The sequence below is a fragment of the Equus quagga genome, chromosome 17 (assembly GCF_021613505.1).
Source record: "Equus quagga isolate Etosha38 chromosome 17, UCLA_HA_Equagga_1.0, whole genome shotgun sequence".
In the NCBI taxonomy this organism is placed as follows: Eukaryota; Metazoa; Chordata; class Mammalia; order Perissodactyla; family Equidae; genus Equus; species Equus quagga.
The window spans coordinates 39517608-39533180 of record NC_060283.1 but is presented as its reverse complement, the minus strand read 5'-3'; the positions used below and the strand labels follow the sequence as shown (position 1 = coordinate 39533180).

General features: G+C 45.7%; 1 protein-coding gene across 1 annotated transcript in view; it reads left to right on the top strand.

The window, feature by feature from the left end:
• The window catches only part of EFHD1 (EF-hand domain family member D1), a 38473-nt gene extending 27029 nt beyond the window's left edge, over positions 1 to 11444 (top strand). Inside the window, exons 3-4 of the mRNA XM_046644259.1 lie at positions 4167 to 4301; positions 10111 to 11444. Coding sequence (XP_046500215.1) covers positions 4167 to 4301; positions 10111 to 10245 — 270 coding nt within the window. The 3' untranslated portion in view covers positions 10246 to 11444. The remainder of the gene's footprint in view (positions 1 to 4166; positions 4302 to 10110) is intronic.
• The last annotated feature ends 4129 nt before the right edge of the window (positions 11445 to 15573 follow it).

Below are 15573 nucleotides of genomic sequence, written 5' to 3'. Positions count from 1 at the left end.
GACAGGGGTTGCCAGGTAGACAAAATTGCTTACTTCTACAGTTCTTTCCTCACAACCTGGCACTTAGTAGTTGCTTAATGAATGTGCTCCTTTTCTTTCTCTTTGGATTAGCTTGACCAAAGCATGTCACATCTGCTCTTTGATACAGAAGGTATGTCTCCATTAAGTACTATCTTGCTGCTTTTCCCCAGCATACAAGGGAATTGATCTTTCTTTTAAACCCATTTCTTTTCCAATTATAAAAATAATACATACACACTATGGGCATTTTAGAAAATGGCATACATGGAACTGTTAAAAATGATGCAGGAGGCCAGCCTGGGAGCGTAGTAGTTAGGTTCACATGCTCTGCTTTGGCGGCCTGGGGTTCACTGGTTCAGATCCTGGGTGCAGACCTACACACCACTCATCAAGCCACACTGTGGGGGCATCCCGCATACAAGATACAGGGAGATTGGCACAGATGTTGTCAAAAATGATGATGCAGCACAGTGTTTCAGGACCAGAGAACAAATATCGACAACATAAAAAGTAGAGACGGGGGCCGGCCCCGTGGCCGAGTGGTTAAGTTCTCGCACTCCACTTCGGCAGCCTGGGGTTTTGCCAATTCGGATCCTGGGCATGGATATGGCACCACTCATCAGGCCGTGCTGAGGTAGCATCCCACATAGCAGACCCAGAAGAATCTACAAATAGAATAAAGAACTATGTACTGGGGGACTTTGGGGAGAAGAAGAGGAAGAAAAAAATAGGGACAAAAGCAGATTATGGAACTGTACATAAAATAGGAGTGTTTGCATTTATGGTTTGTGTGTGTATGTGCACAGACACGTACAAGAAGTCATAAGGGTGGATCAAATGTTCACGATTCTACCTCCGTAGCTCTGAGGCTCTGGAATTGGACTCCAGGCCGTCCTCACCTCATTCTCCTTTGGAAGCAGACAGCGAAGACCTAATATCCGCCTCTCTTTTCCTCATGGTGCTCACTAATTCCATTCCATCTCAAAGCAGAACTGAGACAGATGCAGTGGAATTGATTGGACCACGGATGGACCCTGGCCAATCTGGGTGAATTGGTTCTGCAGGTGGCGGTTCCTGGAGGAGTAACTCAAGAGTAGGGCGTCTGTTCTCTATCATGAGGCCCAGACCCGAGAGCTATAGAGGGAATGCTGCCTCTAACCCCAAGAGCACTGCCTCTCCCACTTCCACTCCTCTTCCAGGTCGCTGTATTTTGCCCTTGGGTTTTCAAGATATCCTTTTTATATAATGAATACCTTCTTTTTGCTTAAGCCAACAAGTTTGTTTCTGTCACTTGCCATCTGAGAGCTTTAACTAATACAGGGGCAGTGTTGGCATCACCAGTCAGAGCCATGAAATTAAAAATTTCCTCAAATTTATCTGAAGCAATTGACAGTTTGTATCTGAAGTTGCTTTTCAGCTGTGTTAGTTCTCTGTCTGTTTCTTTGTTTTCTGCTTCTCCTCCCCCTCCCTCCCCTTTGCTCATTGTCACAGCCAGGACACTTTCCAATTCTCTACAACATACCAGTCTTTGTGGGCTATAAATAGGAAGACAAACAAGGCTGGCTGGTTGGAGAAATTGTCATTCGGGGGTTGGTGATTGTAATAAAATTAAATGGGAATGTCTGGCATGCTTTCTGGAAGGCTGAACATTTTCAGGTTGAGCTGGATTTTTTTCTTCTTCTTCTTTAACTGGCTGGGGCAGGGGGACCCCTAAGTTATGACAGGGCTGCTGTTGGTCATTTGCTGAGCTGGCAGAGTGAGAATGATCACACATGGCCAGGATCTGCTCTGGTTAAAAGACCCGTGAGGAATACTGTAAGCCCTTCTGCAAACGTGGAGGAACATTGTCATCTCCGCTGTAGGTGTGAGAGAGCCCCCGAAACCACTTGGATTGTTGCTAGGCGGGAGGCGCTGCTCCATCTTCCCTGAGCTGCCTCCCTGGGCCCAGGAGAATGGCTGGGTGGAGGGGCTACCTGTTTTGTGTTCGCCTTATGGAGCAATGGTGGGGAGGGCTTCTGTAACTAAATGCTTTAAGGATGGGCAGGGTACCAAGGGACAGGTACTTCACTCCTTCCCTCCTTGCCTGGCTCATATTTAAAGCCCTGATCTTTGCTGCTTCAATCTCTTCTGTGAGAGCTTGACCTAAACTGGCCTCCCATCCCCCTTGCCCTCCATCCTATTCTTGGGGGGCCTCACCTCTTTCAACAGGCTTGTTTTCCGAGACCTCTAGAACCACTGTTCCGGCTCCAATAGCCTGCAGCAAACTGGGTCTTTGCTGGCCTCTAGTGAGAGAATTTGAAGCTGCAGGTGGGTGAATGTAGCATTTGTGTCCGAACAAGTTGACGGCCGTCGCCTCTGCAAAGCTACAAGTCTTTGAGCATCTCGCTTCATCTCTTGCTTTGTGTTTGGCAATATCCACGGTGGAGTTAGGACCCTGAAGCAAGAATTACAAAGAAAGGCTTATTAGCAAGGTGTTTGGGAGTGGTGGTGCTGGAGGCAAGACTTTCTCTTCATGAAACACTTCCCTTTGGGGATTAAGAGTCTTGGTAGTAAAAGACACCCAAGTTGGCATTTGGAAAGTCTGCCGAAGTTGTTTAACTTCCCACTCTACTTTAGGTAATGTTCTTTTCCCTTGGGGGAGCCATTTTTTAGAAGAGAGGGTCATGAAAAAAACCCCTGAAAACCTGAAATTTCCTATTAGGCACACGTATTCTAGGTAGCACCAGAAAACCTGGAGAAACCTCTTACTTCGATGACTCAGAATGCATCAATTTATATTCTTTCCATATGAAAAAATAACTGTAGAAGTTGGAGAGTGGTTGCTTGACAAATTCACAAAAATTCTTTAAAGAAGAGAAGTAAAAAGCCATAAAATTGCCTTGGGGGAGAAGGATGGGAAGACAAAGGTACTGCCCTTTCAGCTTGGCCTATTTATTTACTTAAAAGTGTATTCTCTGGAGGCTTTAGTACAAGTTGGCTTTAAAGATGCATTCTTTCAGATCACATTTTTGAATCTAGAGGAAGAAGATGGATTATTCAATAAATGATGTGGGGATTACTAACTAACCATTTGGAAGAAAATAAGGTTAATGATCAACCTCACATGATAGATCAGAATAAATTTCAGAGATTAAATATTTACATGTTAAAAAAAAAGTAGACCAAAACATAGGCGATTGTTTCTGTAACCTTGGTGGTGAGAAAGGTTTTTCTAAGCATGACACTGGTGAGAGAAAAGAAAAAGACTGGTAGAGTTTATACAAAATTTTTGAAAGTCAAAAATTATCATAAACAAAATTAAAAGGCAGTGACAGATCTAAAGGATTTGAAACATACAGGTTCTATAAAGATCTCTTAGAAAACACTAAGAAAAGTAAACAATCAAATACAAAAATGAGACACAAATGGAAAATAAGAATGATTAAAAAACATCAGAGGGGCCAGCCCGGTGGCGCAGCAGTTAAGTTCGCAGGTTCTGCTTCGGTGGCCTGGGGTTCACGGGTTCGAATCCCAGGTGCGGACATGGCCCCGCTTGGCAAGCCATGCTGTGGCAGGCGTCCCACATATAAAGTAGAGGAAGATGGGCACGGATGTTAGCTCAGGGCCAGTCTTCCTCAGCAAAAAGAGGAGGATTGGTAGCAGATATTAGCTCTGGGCTAATCTTCCTCAAAATAGAAAAAAATCAGAAATATTAAATTATTTAGTTTAAAAAAATAGTACATACAAGTCTGTTGGAGTTTTTCTTTCACGGCTGTAAATAGGACAATTGGCAATTTTTTGCTTTTACAGATAATGCTTCTTATACTGCTGTGTAAATGTCTCTGAGGGATAGATTCCCAGCAGTGGAATTAATGTTTGGGAGGGTCAAAGCATTTTATTCTTGATAAATAGTTCCAAAGTGCCCTCCAAAAAGTCTGAATCAATTTATACTCTCATCAGCTAGATAGGAACGTGCCCATTTCCTTGTGAAAAAATGGGCACGTTTTCATTTTTGACAGTGTGATAAGGGAAAAAATAATTGGTCACACGCACACATTTACACCCTTTTTTTATAGGCTTGGCAGTAATGAATTTAGCTTTGGCTAGGCGGGATTGTAAATCTCTCCGGGAGGTCGACTCTGAAGCGAATCCGTCTTTCTGTGCAGTTCTTGCTCATATTCCACAAGGCCGCAGCGGGGGAGCTCCAGGAGGACAGCGGGCTGATGGCGCTGGCGAAGCTCTCCGAGATCAATGTTGCCCTGGAGGGCGTCAAAGGTGCCAAGGACTTCTTTGAAGCCAAGGTATGTGCCTCCTTCCTGTGCAGCACAGTCGCTCCCTCCCTCTGTCCTGCCCGACAGGAGCTCCCAGGCAGTGACTCACCTATTAACACTCTCAGGACAAGCAGAACAGCAAGAGCTTAAGATGCACATATCATGTGTGATTGTGGGCAAATGAGAGTGGGTCTGCGTGTAATCTGAAAATTGAAAACAAGACAGAAACACAACCAAGTGGTTAATGCATTTGATCCTGGTTTCAGATTCAGAAGGATTTGCTGGTACAGTGCTCCCAGATGACCTCTCAATCCAGGCTTTCCTGAAGAGTTCCTCTCTACCCCAAAGCACAGTTGAGTCGCTTATGCAGCTCCCTCCACGTTTGCATCTTAAATGCCTGTGCACAAATGAGTGCATATTGGGGCCAGAGGAGGGAGCCTCAGTGTCTTGTCCTGAATTGGTATTTGCTCCATTGACGGTGTTGGGGGTTGGGAAGGAATCTCCAGCACAGCGTCCCAGAGCCCTTCTAGGTGCTTCCATTCATACCTGCGTCCATCCAGTCATTGAGCATTCATCGAAAGCCTCCCCCTTCTTGGGTGCTGTCATTTTCATCTCCATAGAGCACCTCTGCAGGAAGAGAGATCAGGAGAGCCCTCCAAATTCCCTGTCAACCACAGCAGTGCAGTGCAGCGGGTAAGGCTGCCTGGGTTCAGCTTCTGCCTCCTCCACTTACTGACCCTGTTTCCTGTCTGTGCCTCAGTTTCCTCATGTGTACAATGGGAGTGATGAGAGGATGGCCATGAGGATTAGTTGAGTTCATGTATATATAGTGTTTAGCAAGTGCCTAGCTCACCATGAGCGCTCTGTACATAACATGGGCTGTTGCGACTCCCTGCCACTCCAGGCAGGAGCCAGCCCCTTGGGGAGTTTTGGCTTATTCTAGGAGTTTACCCAGAGGCAAAGTGTCCTTGGTGACATATCCCAGCCTGCTCGGCCCCTAAGCAGGACTCTCTTCTCACTTCTCTGGGATGCTGCTTGGAGGCAGATTCCGTCTTTCTGCCAGAATGTAAACCATGAGTGTGGTGGGCTCTTCATGCCTGGATTCCTGCTGCTGTCCTCTGACAGCTTCAGGGACAGGCCAGCCGCTCATGGCGCCTCAAGGCCAGCATCGTGTGTCCAATCCTGAAAGTGGTCGGTTCCTTCCTTTGTGACTTGACACTGATTTGACCCAGCTCTGACAAGGCCAGGCACCACGTTAAGCAAGGAGATACAACTCCTGGACAAGCGTGTAGTAGCGCACACTTCTGTCCTCCCCAGTCTTTGAAAACAAACTCTCAGCCTTGACAGGGAGGAAGTAGAGAGGAGGCAATGGTGACTTCTGGTGGGATGGGTCCTCTCGGTTCATCGATTGAGTCAATACTTGCACATCCCCTGTGATGCCTTGGGCAGGGGCCTGGGATTGAGACCCCAACTTAGCAGGACCCTGTTTCCAGTCCACCCCTGCAGGGCAGTGTGCCAAGTGCTCTTGTCAAAGTCCATAGGAAATCACCAGGAAAGTCTTATCTGGGCATTCCAGACCTGATAGAGTCTGGCTCTGATCCCCACTCCAGACTCATCTACCCTCTGTGCATTTCTTCAAGTGCTGCCAAGCTTTTCACAACTGGCCTCAGTACCTGTTGCTTCCTCTGCCTGCAATGCCCCATCCAAATGCCTCTTCTAGAGAACTCTACTCATTCTTTGGGACCTACTGTAAAGTGTTGCCTCCTCTTGGCTGTTTTCCATGATTATCCTTGCCTAGAAAGTCCATCTTCTTCTGCATGCCTCTATTACAAGTGGAAGTGGTCTGATAATTTATTTGTTCAAGGTGTTCTTGGACACTTGTGGTAAGAGTACAAATTGACCCAACTTTTTGGAGAGTGGTTTGGGGCTAGCTGAACACATTTCATATCTTTCGCCTCTGGAATTCTGCCTCTAGGATTTTATGCTTCAGAGACACACATGCAAATGCACATAGATGTATAGACAAGAATTTTTGTACAGCATTGTTGGTAATAGAGAAAAATCGGAAACAATCGAAACTTCCATTCCCAGGGAGTGGAGTCCGCTGTGGTGTACCCACACATTTGTACATCCTGTAGCTGCTTGTATGTGTGGACAGGTGTCCAAATGAATTAAGCAAAACAGTGTGTTTGAAACCCCATTTTGCTAAATATTAAGTACAACCTGGGTAATTATATACCAAAGTATTAGTAATAGTTATGTCTGAGGGACTTATTTTTTATATTTTTGTAGTGTTTTATAACATGTGTGCCTTATTTTTATAACCAGGAGAAAAGATGAAAAGAATACCAATAAAACTTTGTGAACTTGTCATGTTTATATGTCTGCCTCCTCACCCAGACTCAAAGGCAGAGTGGGTGTATTATCTTCGTAATTACAGTGCCTGGCGTATAATGGCCCTCAGTAAACGTTTGCGTGAATGACGAATGGAGGGCATCATCACTTGAATTTGGGAGAGGGCCATAAAGGAGCTGACATTTGTGACAGGTGTTCAGAGATGAATGGGGATTCACCTTGTAATCAAGGAAGGGAAGGCGTGCCTGCGTGGGAACGGCAAGAGCAAAGGCTCCAAGGCATGGGGGAGGTCAGGAGTGTTGGAGGCTGGCTCCTGCCCACACTGGATGCAATTGGACAGGGAGGTCTGGGCTCCCCTACAAGTCGGGCCTTCCCCAGCCTGCTGACCAACAGAATTGTCTGCAGACCAGCTTCCCAGGCCTCACCCAGATCTACCTGGGATTTCTCCGGGGTGGCGCCCAGGAAATGTGGAGTTGAACGAGCTCTGCTGGTGGATCCAATGCACAGCCAGGCTTGGAAAGCATAGCTGCAGGCCCCGAGGCCCTCAGAGGTGTTTGAGCGGGACCTTGACGTGATCAGCAGTGGGCACTACGGGAACAGACTTGCCTGGGGAGAGGCTGGACTCAGGGAGCCTTCCGTAGATGTCTGGAGAAGAACTGTAGGTTCATTGAAGGTAGTGCCAATGGGGCTGGGGAGGAGGTGGAGATGAATCCCAAACTGTAGAACTCTTAGTATTTATGACCACTTGATGGGAGGTGGGAAGTGAGATGCCACTAGGCTTGTGAAGCTGTGTGGTGAGCGAACCACATGGTATTTTTTTAAATCAAGACAGGACCCCCACCCCCACCCCCAGAATGGAAATGGTTTGAGGAGGAAAAGTTACAAACTGGGTTTTACTGTTAAGTTTGAGGTGACTTCAGGCAAGAGAAAGGCATGCCCTGTTGTTCGAAAAGCACAGTGTTGGTTGCGGACAGTTTCTGCTCACGTCCTGTTGGACATAACGTGGCCACACCCGGCTGCCTGGGAGCTACAAGATGCCTTTTTTCCTGGGGATCCGTGTGCCCACCCAGCAGGCTCCTCCCCTTCAGTTCCCATTCACCTCTTACCCGATTGCAGTCTGCTCTCCACAGTGAACCTGGACTCTCAAAAATCTCCACGCACCCGTTTGCTGCACCCAAGACCTTTGCTCTCGCCTCATCTGATTTACTCTCTTCCTGAAATTGCTCCTCCTCCAAAATAAGATTTTCTCCAGGGTTTCCTTGTGTCTCTGGTTATTTCCTTCCCCACAGTCCAGTCACCATTATGTTTCCACTATTAGTCAATGTCCCCTAGTTCTTGGGTTTCCACTCATATCTCCTGAAGATAGCTCCTGTGGTCTGTGTGGATGGGTGTCCATGAAGCATCCTTTTCCTCCCTTCTCTCTTCCTATGAGATGCTCCCCTGGCACATGTCCAAAAGGTCTAGGGGGCACTGACCCCACCCTGGGCTCCAGGAGAGAGAGCCCAATCGGAGTAATGATTTTCCAGACCTTGTGAGTGGTTGGCTTAGCAACGGACGTGTGTGGAAGAGGTTATTCTGTGACCCTCAATATCTTGTATCCCTTTCTTCCCTAATGCAGAGTTACAAATAAGAAAACAATATGCTTCTTCAACATGATAAAATAATATTTACTTTCCTTATAAATATCAAGGCATCCTGTAAAACAATAATATTAAATAACGTTGTATGGTTACAGGAATAAACAAATCAGGTAGTGGAACAGGATAGGAAACAATAAAAACAGATCTCCTTCATGTGGGAATTTAGTATATGAAAAAGATCATTTTCAAATCAGTCGGAAAATAACGGGCTCTTCAATGACAGGTGTTGCAACAATTGGCTATCCACTTAGGAACATTAAGTAAAGTCTCACTTTATATTTCCTCACTAAAATAAATTGCAGGTGAGTTAAAAGAGCTTAATTTGAAAATAAAACCATAAATGTATCAGAAGAAAATACAGGAAAATGGGTTTACAACCTTGGTGGTATAGAAGCCCTTCTTAAACATGATATAAAATACAAAAGCCAGAAAGGAAATGGTTGAAAACTTTGATTATATCCAAATTTTAAATATTTGTATGGCCCAAGATACCTTAAAGTTAAAAGAAAGCAAAGAACTGGCTGAAAGTAACTGAAAAATGTATAACAAGGGGCTAAGACCTAAATTATATAAAGAATTGCAAATTAAAGGGAAAAAAACCAGCTGAATAGAAAAACGGGCAAAGGATACAAATGGGTAATTCACCAAAGAGGAAATAAAGGAAAGTGCCAATTTTTTTGTCTATCAGATGGGCAAACAGGAAAGAAGTTAGTGATAAGCGTTGGCGAGGTCGTGTGGAAATGAATACTTGCATTCTGTGACAGTGGGGGTGTAAATTCGAACAGCTGCTTTGGAGAGCAATTCAGCAGTCTCTATTAAAATAATGTACACGCCCAATGTGTTTGGAAATTTTACCAAATTGATGAGACACGGACAGAAAAAGAGAATCTGTTCTAGATTAGAGGATTTTAAGATGGATTTGTCTGATACAGTCTTATTGAAGATAAATTAGGTTTAAAAAAGAAAAGGCACCAAATCCCATTCACAACACCAACAAACACATGTAATATTTGGAAGTAAGTTTAGAATGATTGATTTAGAGAGGTTAAAAAGTTTTAGCAGGTAACATAAAAGCAGTATTGAATAAAAACCGAGGTATTCGGGGGCCGGTCAATGGCGTAGTGGTTAAGTTTGTGTGCTCCACTTCAGTGGCCCAGGGTTCTCAGGTTTGGATCCTGGACGCAGACACTGTTCATCAAGCCACACTGTGGCAGCATCCCACATACAAAATAGAGGAAGATTGGCATAGATGTTAGCTCAGGCACAATCTTCCTCAAGCAAAACGAGGAAGATTGGCAACAGATATTCACTCAGGGCCAATCTTCCTCACCAAAAAAAAAAAAAAAAAAACCCCAACAACCAAACCAACACCAAACCCGAGGCATTCAGGGAAAACTGTGTATTGTAAAGATATCCTTTTGCCAAGGGCAGATGGGTGAGATCCCAATTAAAATCCCAGGAGGGAGTTCATTTTGTTTTTGTTTATGTTTTCCCTGAAACTAAACAATATTATTGTGAAATTGAAGGTAGAGAGTAGAAATGGATATTTAGGCAGGGATGTTAAACAGTATCCTGGAACAGAAGTGAAGTGGAAGGACCCACCCCAGCAGCTAGGACCACTTGTAGCACAGCAGCAAAGAAAGCGATGGTGTCCTGGGTAACAGAAGGCAAACTTTGGAAGACCAAAGGAAGGAGTGTTTGCTGGGGCGTCCTGTCCCCAGCAGGACTAGGTGTCCATTTCACACAGCTCAAGAAAACCGAGTTCTGTTTGATGGGCTGCTCCATCTCCAAGTTTCTCTTCCCCTCTCTCACTCTATTGGTCGGTTTTTGCTGTTCCCCTGCAGGTCCAAGCCTTGTCCTCTGCCAGTAAGTTTGAAGCTGAGCTAAAAGCCGAACAAGATGAGAGGAAGCAGGAGGAAGAGAAGAGGAGGCTCCGCCAGGCGGCCTTCCGAGAACTCAAGGCTGCTTTCAGTGCATAGTCAGGCAACCTTGACCTCCGTCCACCGCTGTGCCTCACGGATGCCCCAGCTGCGAGAGCTGGCCAGGCATCCTCACTCCTGCTGACCCCTCACCCTAACCAGCCTCCGCACCCACTGCCCAATGCAAACTCCTTAGCCTCATAGGGGTGACAGGAGATGCCTCTCATCCCAGTGTGGAAGCCCCTTCCTGGCGCTCCTAGGATGAGCCAACAGCCCCCTCGCCTCTCTCTCCTGCCCACCTGCCTCTGTCCTTCTCTGTAGCCAGAACGTGCCTCTACTTGGCACCCTCTCCTTGTGCCTTGGCCCTTTACCATTCCATGTTGAAGAGTGGCCTGCTGGGTTAATTTGTACAGATACTTCCTTCTTTGGTGGTCCTCAGAGGAGATAGTCCCTGGAGGGCTATGATGCTAAATGCTGCCGTGTCCTTGGGTAATTATTCTCTGCACCTCTCCCCGGCATGTCCGCCTCCTCTTTGTTTCTCATTCAGCTTCCTGGTTCTCAGGCTGAGCCTGATTCTGTCAGTTGCTTTTGCATCTTCTTCTGTCCTTTGATGATGGTGAGGTTTAAGGAGAGCTAGGCTGGACCACTGCCCCCTCTCCAACAGTGGGCGTGGCATGCCACTGAGATGACACGCAATAGAGAAAAGATAGGAAGTTCTGTTTTTCCCATCACTTTCTCCTGTCCTCTTAGCAACCCCCATATCCTCCACCCTCTTTATCCTCCTCCATTCATTTCTTCCCTTTTCAGCCTTTTTTTTTCTACTCTTAAAGACTGTGCTACTTAACTGTAAGAATGAAAGAATACTTAGAAGTAATATTAATGAGTAGAAGAATTTCTGTTCTACATGATTCTATGCAAATTATATTACAGTAGACCCCTGACACTCCCAAGGGACAAACCCAGAGCCTTTCAAAATCCCCCCGAGTCATGACCGTCCTCATCATCTAGCCAGTTTCCACCATCGGGTCCTAGGCGTTGGGGTGAAGGTGTTCCTACTGCCAGCACAGATTTTTCTATGTTGTGAGTTCTTGGGATTGCTCACGAATGCAGCGGTTGGTTGTATTTTGAAAAGTAATTCCTAACATCATATTTGTTACTTCTCTTTTGTAACTGCTGTCTTTACAATAAAGAAAATATCTGCATTTCTACCTTACAGCTGTTTCTTTTTAAATAAACAGAGCAAATGGACTTGGCCATCACATCAGTGTGCTTCTAGTGTTTTTTGAATTGGGGGAGAGACACAAGTATTTTCTGTGGGGGCCACATCCAGCCCAGGGTCCCATTTGACACCGAGTCCCCGAAGTGGAGTTAGAAGTGGTACCTAGAGGGTAACTAGAGGTTGTGTGTCAGCTTCTCTTCCCCTTTCCGTCGCTGAGAATTCTTTCAGCTGCAAGTAAAATCTGTAGGTTAATTTCTCTTGCTTCCTAGACCCCTTGAAACTCTGATGAAAGCCAACAACCCCTCCCTCCCGTGTACAATTCCAGGGTATTTGAGGGACCCTGGTAAGGACCCCTCTCCTAAGAGAACACCCTTAGCTCCCCTGGGAAGATCATTTCTGTTTCTGCACGAACCCTAGATCTGTGATTCTCGGGCATCATTTTTCCAGGTAGGGTCACCCTCCAAACCTCCTCACCACAGGAAGTGGACTTGAAAAAGGAATGGAGACGCTCTCACCATACGATCCAGCAGTCATGTTTCTTGGTACTTATCCAAATGAGCAAAGGAGCTTTGTCCACACGAAAACCTGTGCGTGAATGTGTATAGCAGCTTTATTCATAATTGCCCAAAATTGGAAGCAACCAAGGTGTTCAACAGGTGACTGGATAAACAAACTGTGGTACATCCACACAATGAAATGTTAATTCTGCAGTGAAAAGAAATATTATTGAGCAATAAAATACAATGAGCTATCGCGTCACAAAAAGACATGGAGGAAACAACTGCATGTTGCTAAGTGAAAAAAGCCAATCTGGAAAGGTAACATACTGTATGATCACAACTATGTGACATTCTCGAAAAGGCAACTATAAAGACAATAAAAAGATCAGGGGTTGTCAGGGTAGAGGGGAAGGAGGGATGAATAGGTGGAGCGCAGGGGACTTTTAGAGCAGTGGAATTTATTCTGTATGATACTATAATGGTCATAACACATTTGTCAAAACCCATAGAAAGTACAACACAAGACTGGACCCTAATGTGAACTATGGCCTTTAGTTAATAATGTTATCAATATGGGCGCATCAGTTGTGACTAATGTACCCCACTAAGGCAAGATATTAATAATAGGGAAATCCGGAGGGGGAATGGTGAGAGAGGTATAGGGAAACTCTACACTTTCTGCTAAGTTTTTCTGAAACCTAAAACTGCTCTATAAAAGTCTACTAATTAAAAAAAAGAAAGAAGAAGGAAGGAGGGGAGACAACAGCGTAATTACTTCAAATATCCTTTCGCCTCTCTGCACAGCTAGGCCAGTGGAAGAGCTAACAACTCTTGATTGCAAATGATAGAAAATGTAACACAAAAGGACCTCAGACAAAGGACAAATATCGGGTCTCGTAACTACAAAGACCAGAGACAGGACTTCTTTGCTCCTCTTGGTCATGAAGTCCCGTAGAGGTTCCCTTTGCACCTCTCCCCTACAGTCCTCATCTCCATGGCCTTGGCCTTCATTGGTTTTCTTGGGTCTCTACAGTGACCCCCTAAGTGGTTTCCCTCTCTCAGTTTACCCCGATTGTCCACTCTGCAGCTACAATAATCTTTATAAACTGCGCACTGTTCCTAACACCTCCCCTTCAGTTTTTGGCTCCTCATTTTCAGGATCTGGTCCCTGCTCACCTCTCCTGCCCCATCTCTTCCCCCTCCTCTCTCCTCTCTGCTTCCAAACTGCACACTCCATGTATACGCGGTCCCTAGCAGCTCCTAGAAAGCGCCACTCCTCCAGGCTTTTGCACACGCTGCTTCCTCTGCCTGGCATTCCCTCCCTCCCTTCCCGTGGCAAACTACTCTTCCCGTTGTTTATGACTCAGCTCAGAGATTATCTTCTGGGAGCTCTCCTGATGCTCCCAGGCTATGTGAGGTCCTGCTTCTCAGGGTTCCTATTTCACCCTGAGTTTTTCTCTACTGGAATCCTATGGCATTATGCAGTATCTTTCTCTCCATTTCTCATCCTCCTCCTTTGGACTATGAACTCTTTGAAGGGCAGAAACTCTGCCCCTAGCCTACTGCCGAGGGCCTAGAATGCTGCCCAGCATGTGACAGGCGCCCCTTGCATGTCTGTTTCACAAGGACGTACCAAGTTTGTTGGAGCAGACAGAGATGGGCAAGAGAGGACCACTGCCACTGACTCAAGGACCTTCTAAGCATCCTGACATGGGAGCCTGGCCTGAGGGGACAGCTCTGAAAGTGAGGACAGCAGAGATTGTGGGGCCATCCTTCTTACTGGAAAAGTGATGAGTCTATTCTCCAACCCTCCTTTGACTGAGCAATAGGGAAAACAAACAGAACAGATCAGGTCTGCCTCTGCCCTGGAGGCTGTGTGATGTAATGGCATTTGGAGTCAGACACTAGCTGATAACTTAGCCTCACTGAGCCTCAGTTTCCTTACCTGTAAAATGGGCACAATGATTGTCTACCTGGCAGACTACACACCTGGCTTATAGTTAGTGCCTGGGACATAACTGTCCCCTCCTATTTTCCACCCTCCACTACTGCAGTTCTGTCACCTCCTGAGCCCTGGGTCTCTAAAGTCACGTGCAAGGGATCCCAAGCCAGAGTGGCCCAGAAACGCTCAGCTCTGGCTGTTGCCTTGGCCCCAAGTGCAGATGCCCAGTCACTCAGCTTCTCTGTTCTTTTGAGGCCCCTTTCCCAACCAGCCTGGGTAGATTTCTGCCAATCTGCCTGCTCACCTGCCACACCCCCTGCAGCTGGCAATCATGTGACCTGACATCTGTGGCCTTGTCCCTGCTCAGATTTCTCCTTGTTGACCCTGCCTCTCTACCAGGCCAGATTCTGGTCATGTCCCTGTCCAGCAGCCTGCCTGTACTAGAACAATGTTTCTGTAACTACCCTCCGGGTCCTGCGGTGGTGGTGGGGTCCTAGGGGGCCAGCCTAGGGTTCTGTAATTTAGGGAGGTGCTGAGGATGAGGCTTTATCAAGAGTCGGTTTCCTGCTCCCCTCCTTTCCTTTCCGAAACCAATCACTTCTGCCATGTTGTGTTGGTGGGAACGCATGTTGCTGTTGTCTTTTTGAAGGGCAATTTGGTAGACTGTTAAAATTAAAAATTGTATCTGTATTAGTTATTTATTTTTGTTTTGTTTTGTTTTAATTGGAGTATAGTTGACATACAATATTATGTTAGTTTCGGGCACACAACATAGTGATTTGACATTATATACATTATGAAATGATCACTGTGACAAGTCTAGTAACCATCTGTCACCACTCAAAGTTATTATGACATTATTGACTATAATCCCTATGTTGTACATTACATCTGCATAACTTATTTATTTTCTAACTGGAAGCTTGTACCTCTCAATCCCCTTCACCCATTTCGCCTATCCCTCTACCCCTGCTCCCTTCTGGTGACCACCAGTTTGTTCTTTGTATCTATGAGTTTGTTTCTGTTTTGTCTTGTTTGTTCATTTGTTTTGCTTTTTAGATTCCACATATAAGTGAAGTCATGTGGTATTTGTCTGTCTCTGTCTGAATTATTTTACTTAGTATAATACTCTCTAGGTCGATCTATGTTGCCTCAAATGGAGAGATTTCATTCTTTTTTACGGCTGAGTTAGCTATTTATTTTTGCTTTAATAAGTCATCCCATAACCTAGTGGCTTAAAACAATAATTAACATTTACTATTTCACAGCTTCTGAGGGTCAGGATTCCAGAAGCAGTTTAGCTGGGTGGTTCTAGTTCAGAGTGTCTCATGAGGCTGCAGTCAAAATTCCAGTTGGGGCTCTGGTCACCTGAAGGCTTGGCTGGGGCTGTGAGATCTGCTTCCAAGGTGCCTCATTCATGCAGTTCACAGGTTGGTTTTGGCTGTTGGCTGGAGGCCTCCGTCACTTGCTGTATGAGCCTCTCCACTGGGCTGCTTGAGCATCCTCACAATGTGGCAGCTGATCTCCCTCAAAGTAAATGACACAAGAGAGCAGATGTAAGCCACAATGCGTTTTAAGACCTGGCTTCAGAAATCAGACTCTGTCATTTCCTCAACATCCTACTGGTTACACAGGTCAACCCAACTGATGAGAATCATTGGGCGCCATCTTGGAGGCTGGCTACTACAGAATCAGTCAGGCCCTTAATTGCTAATAACTGAATCTAA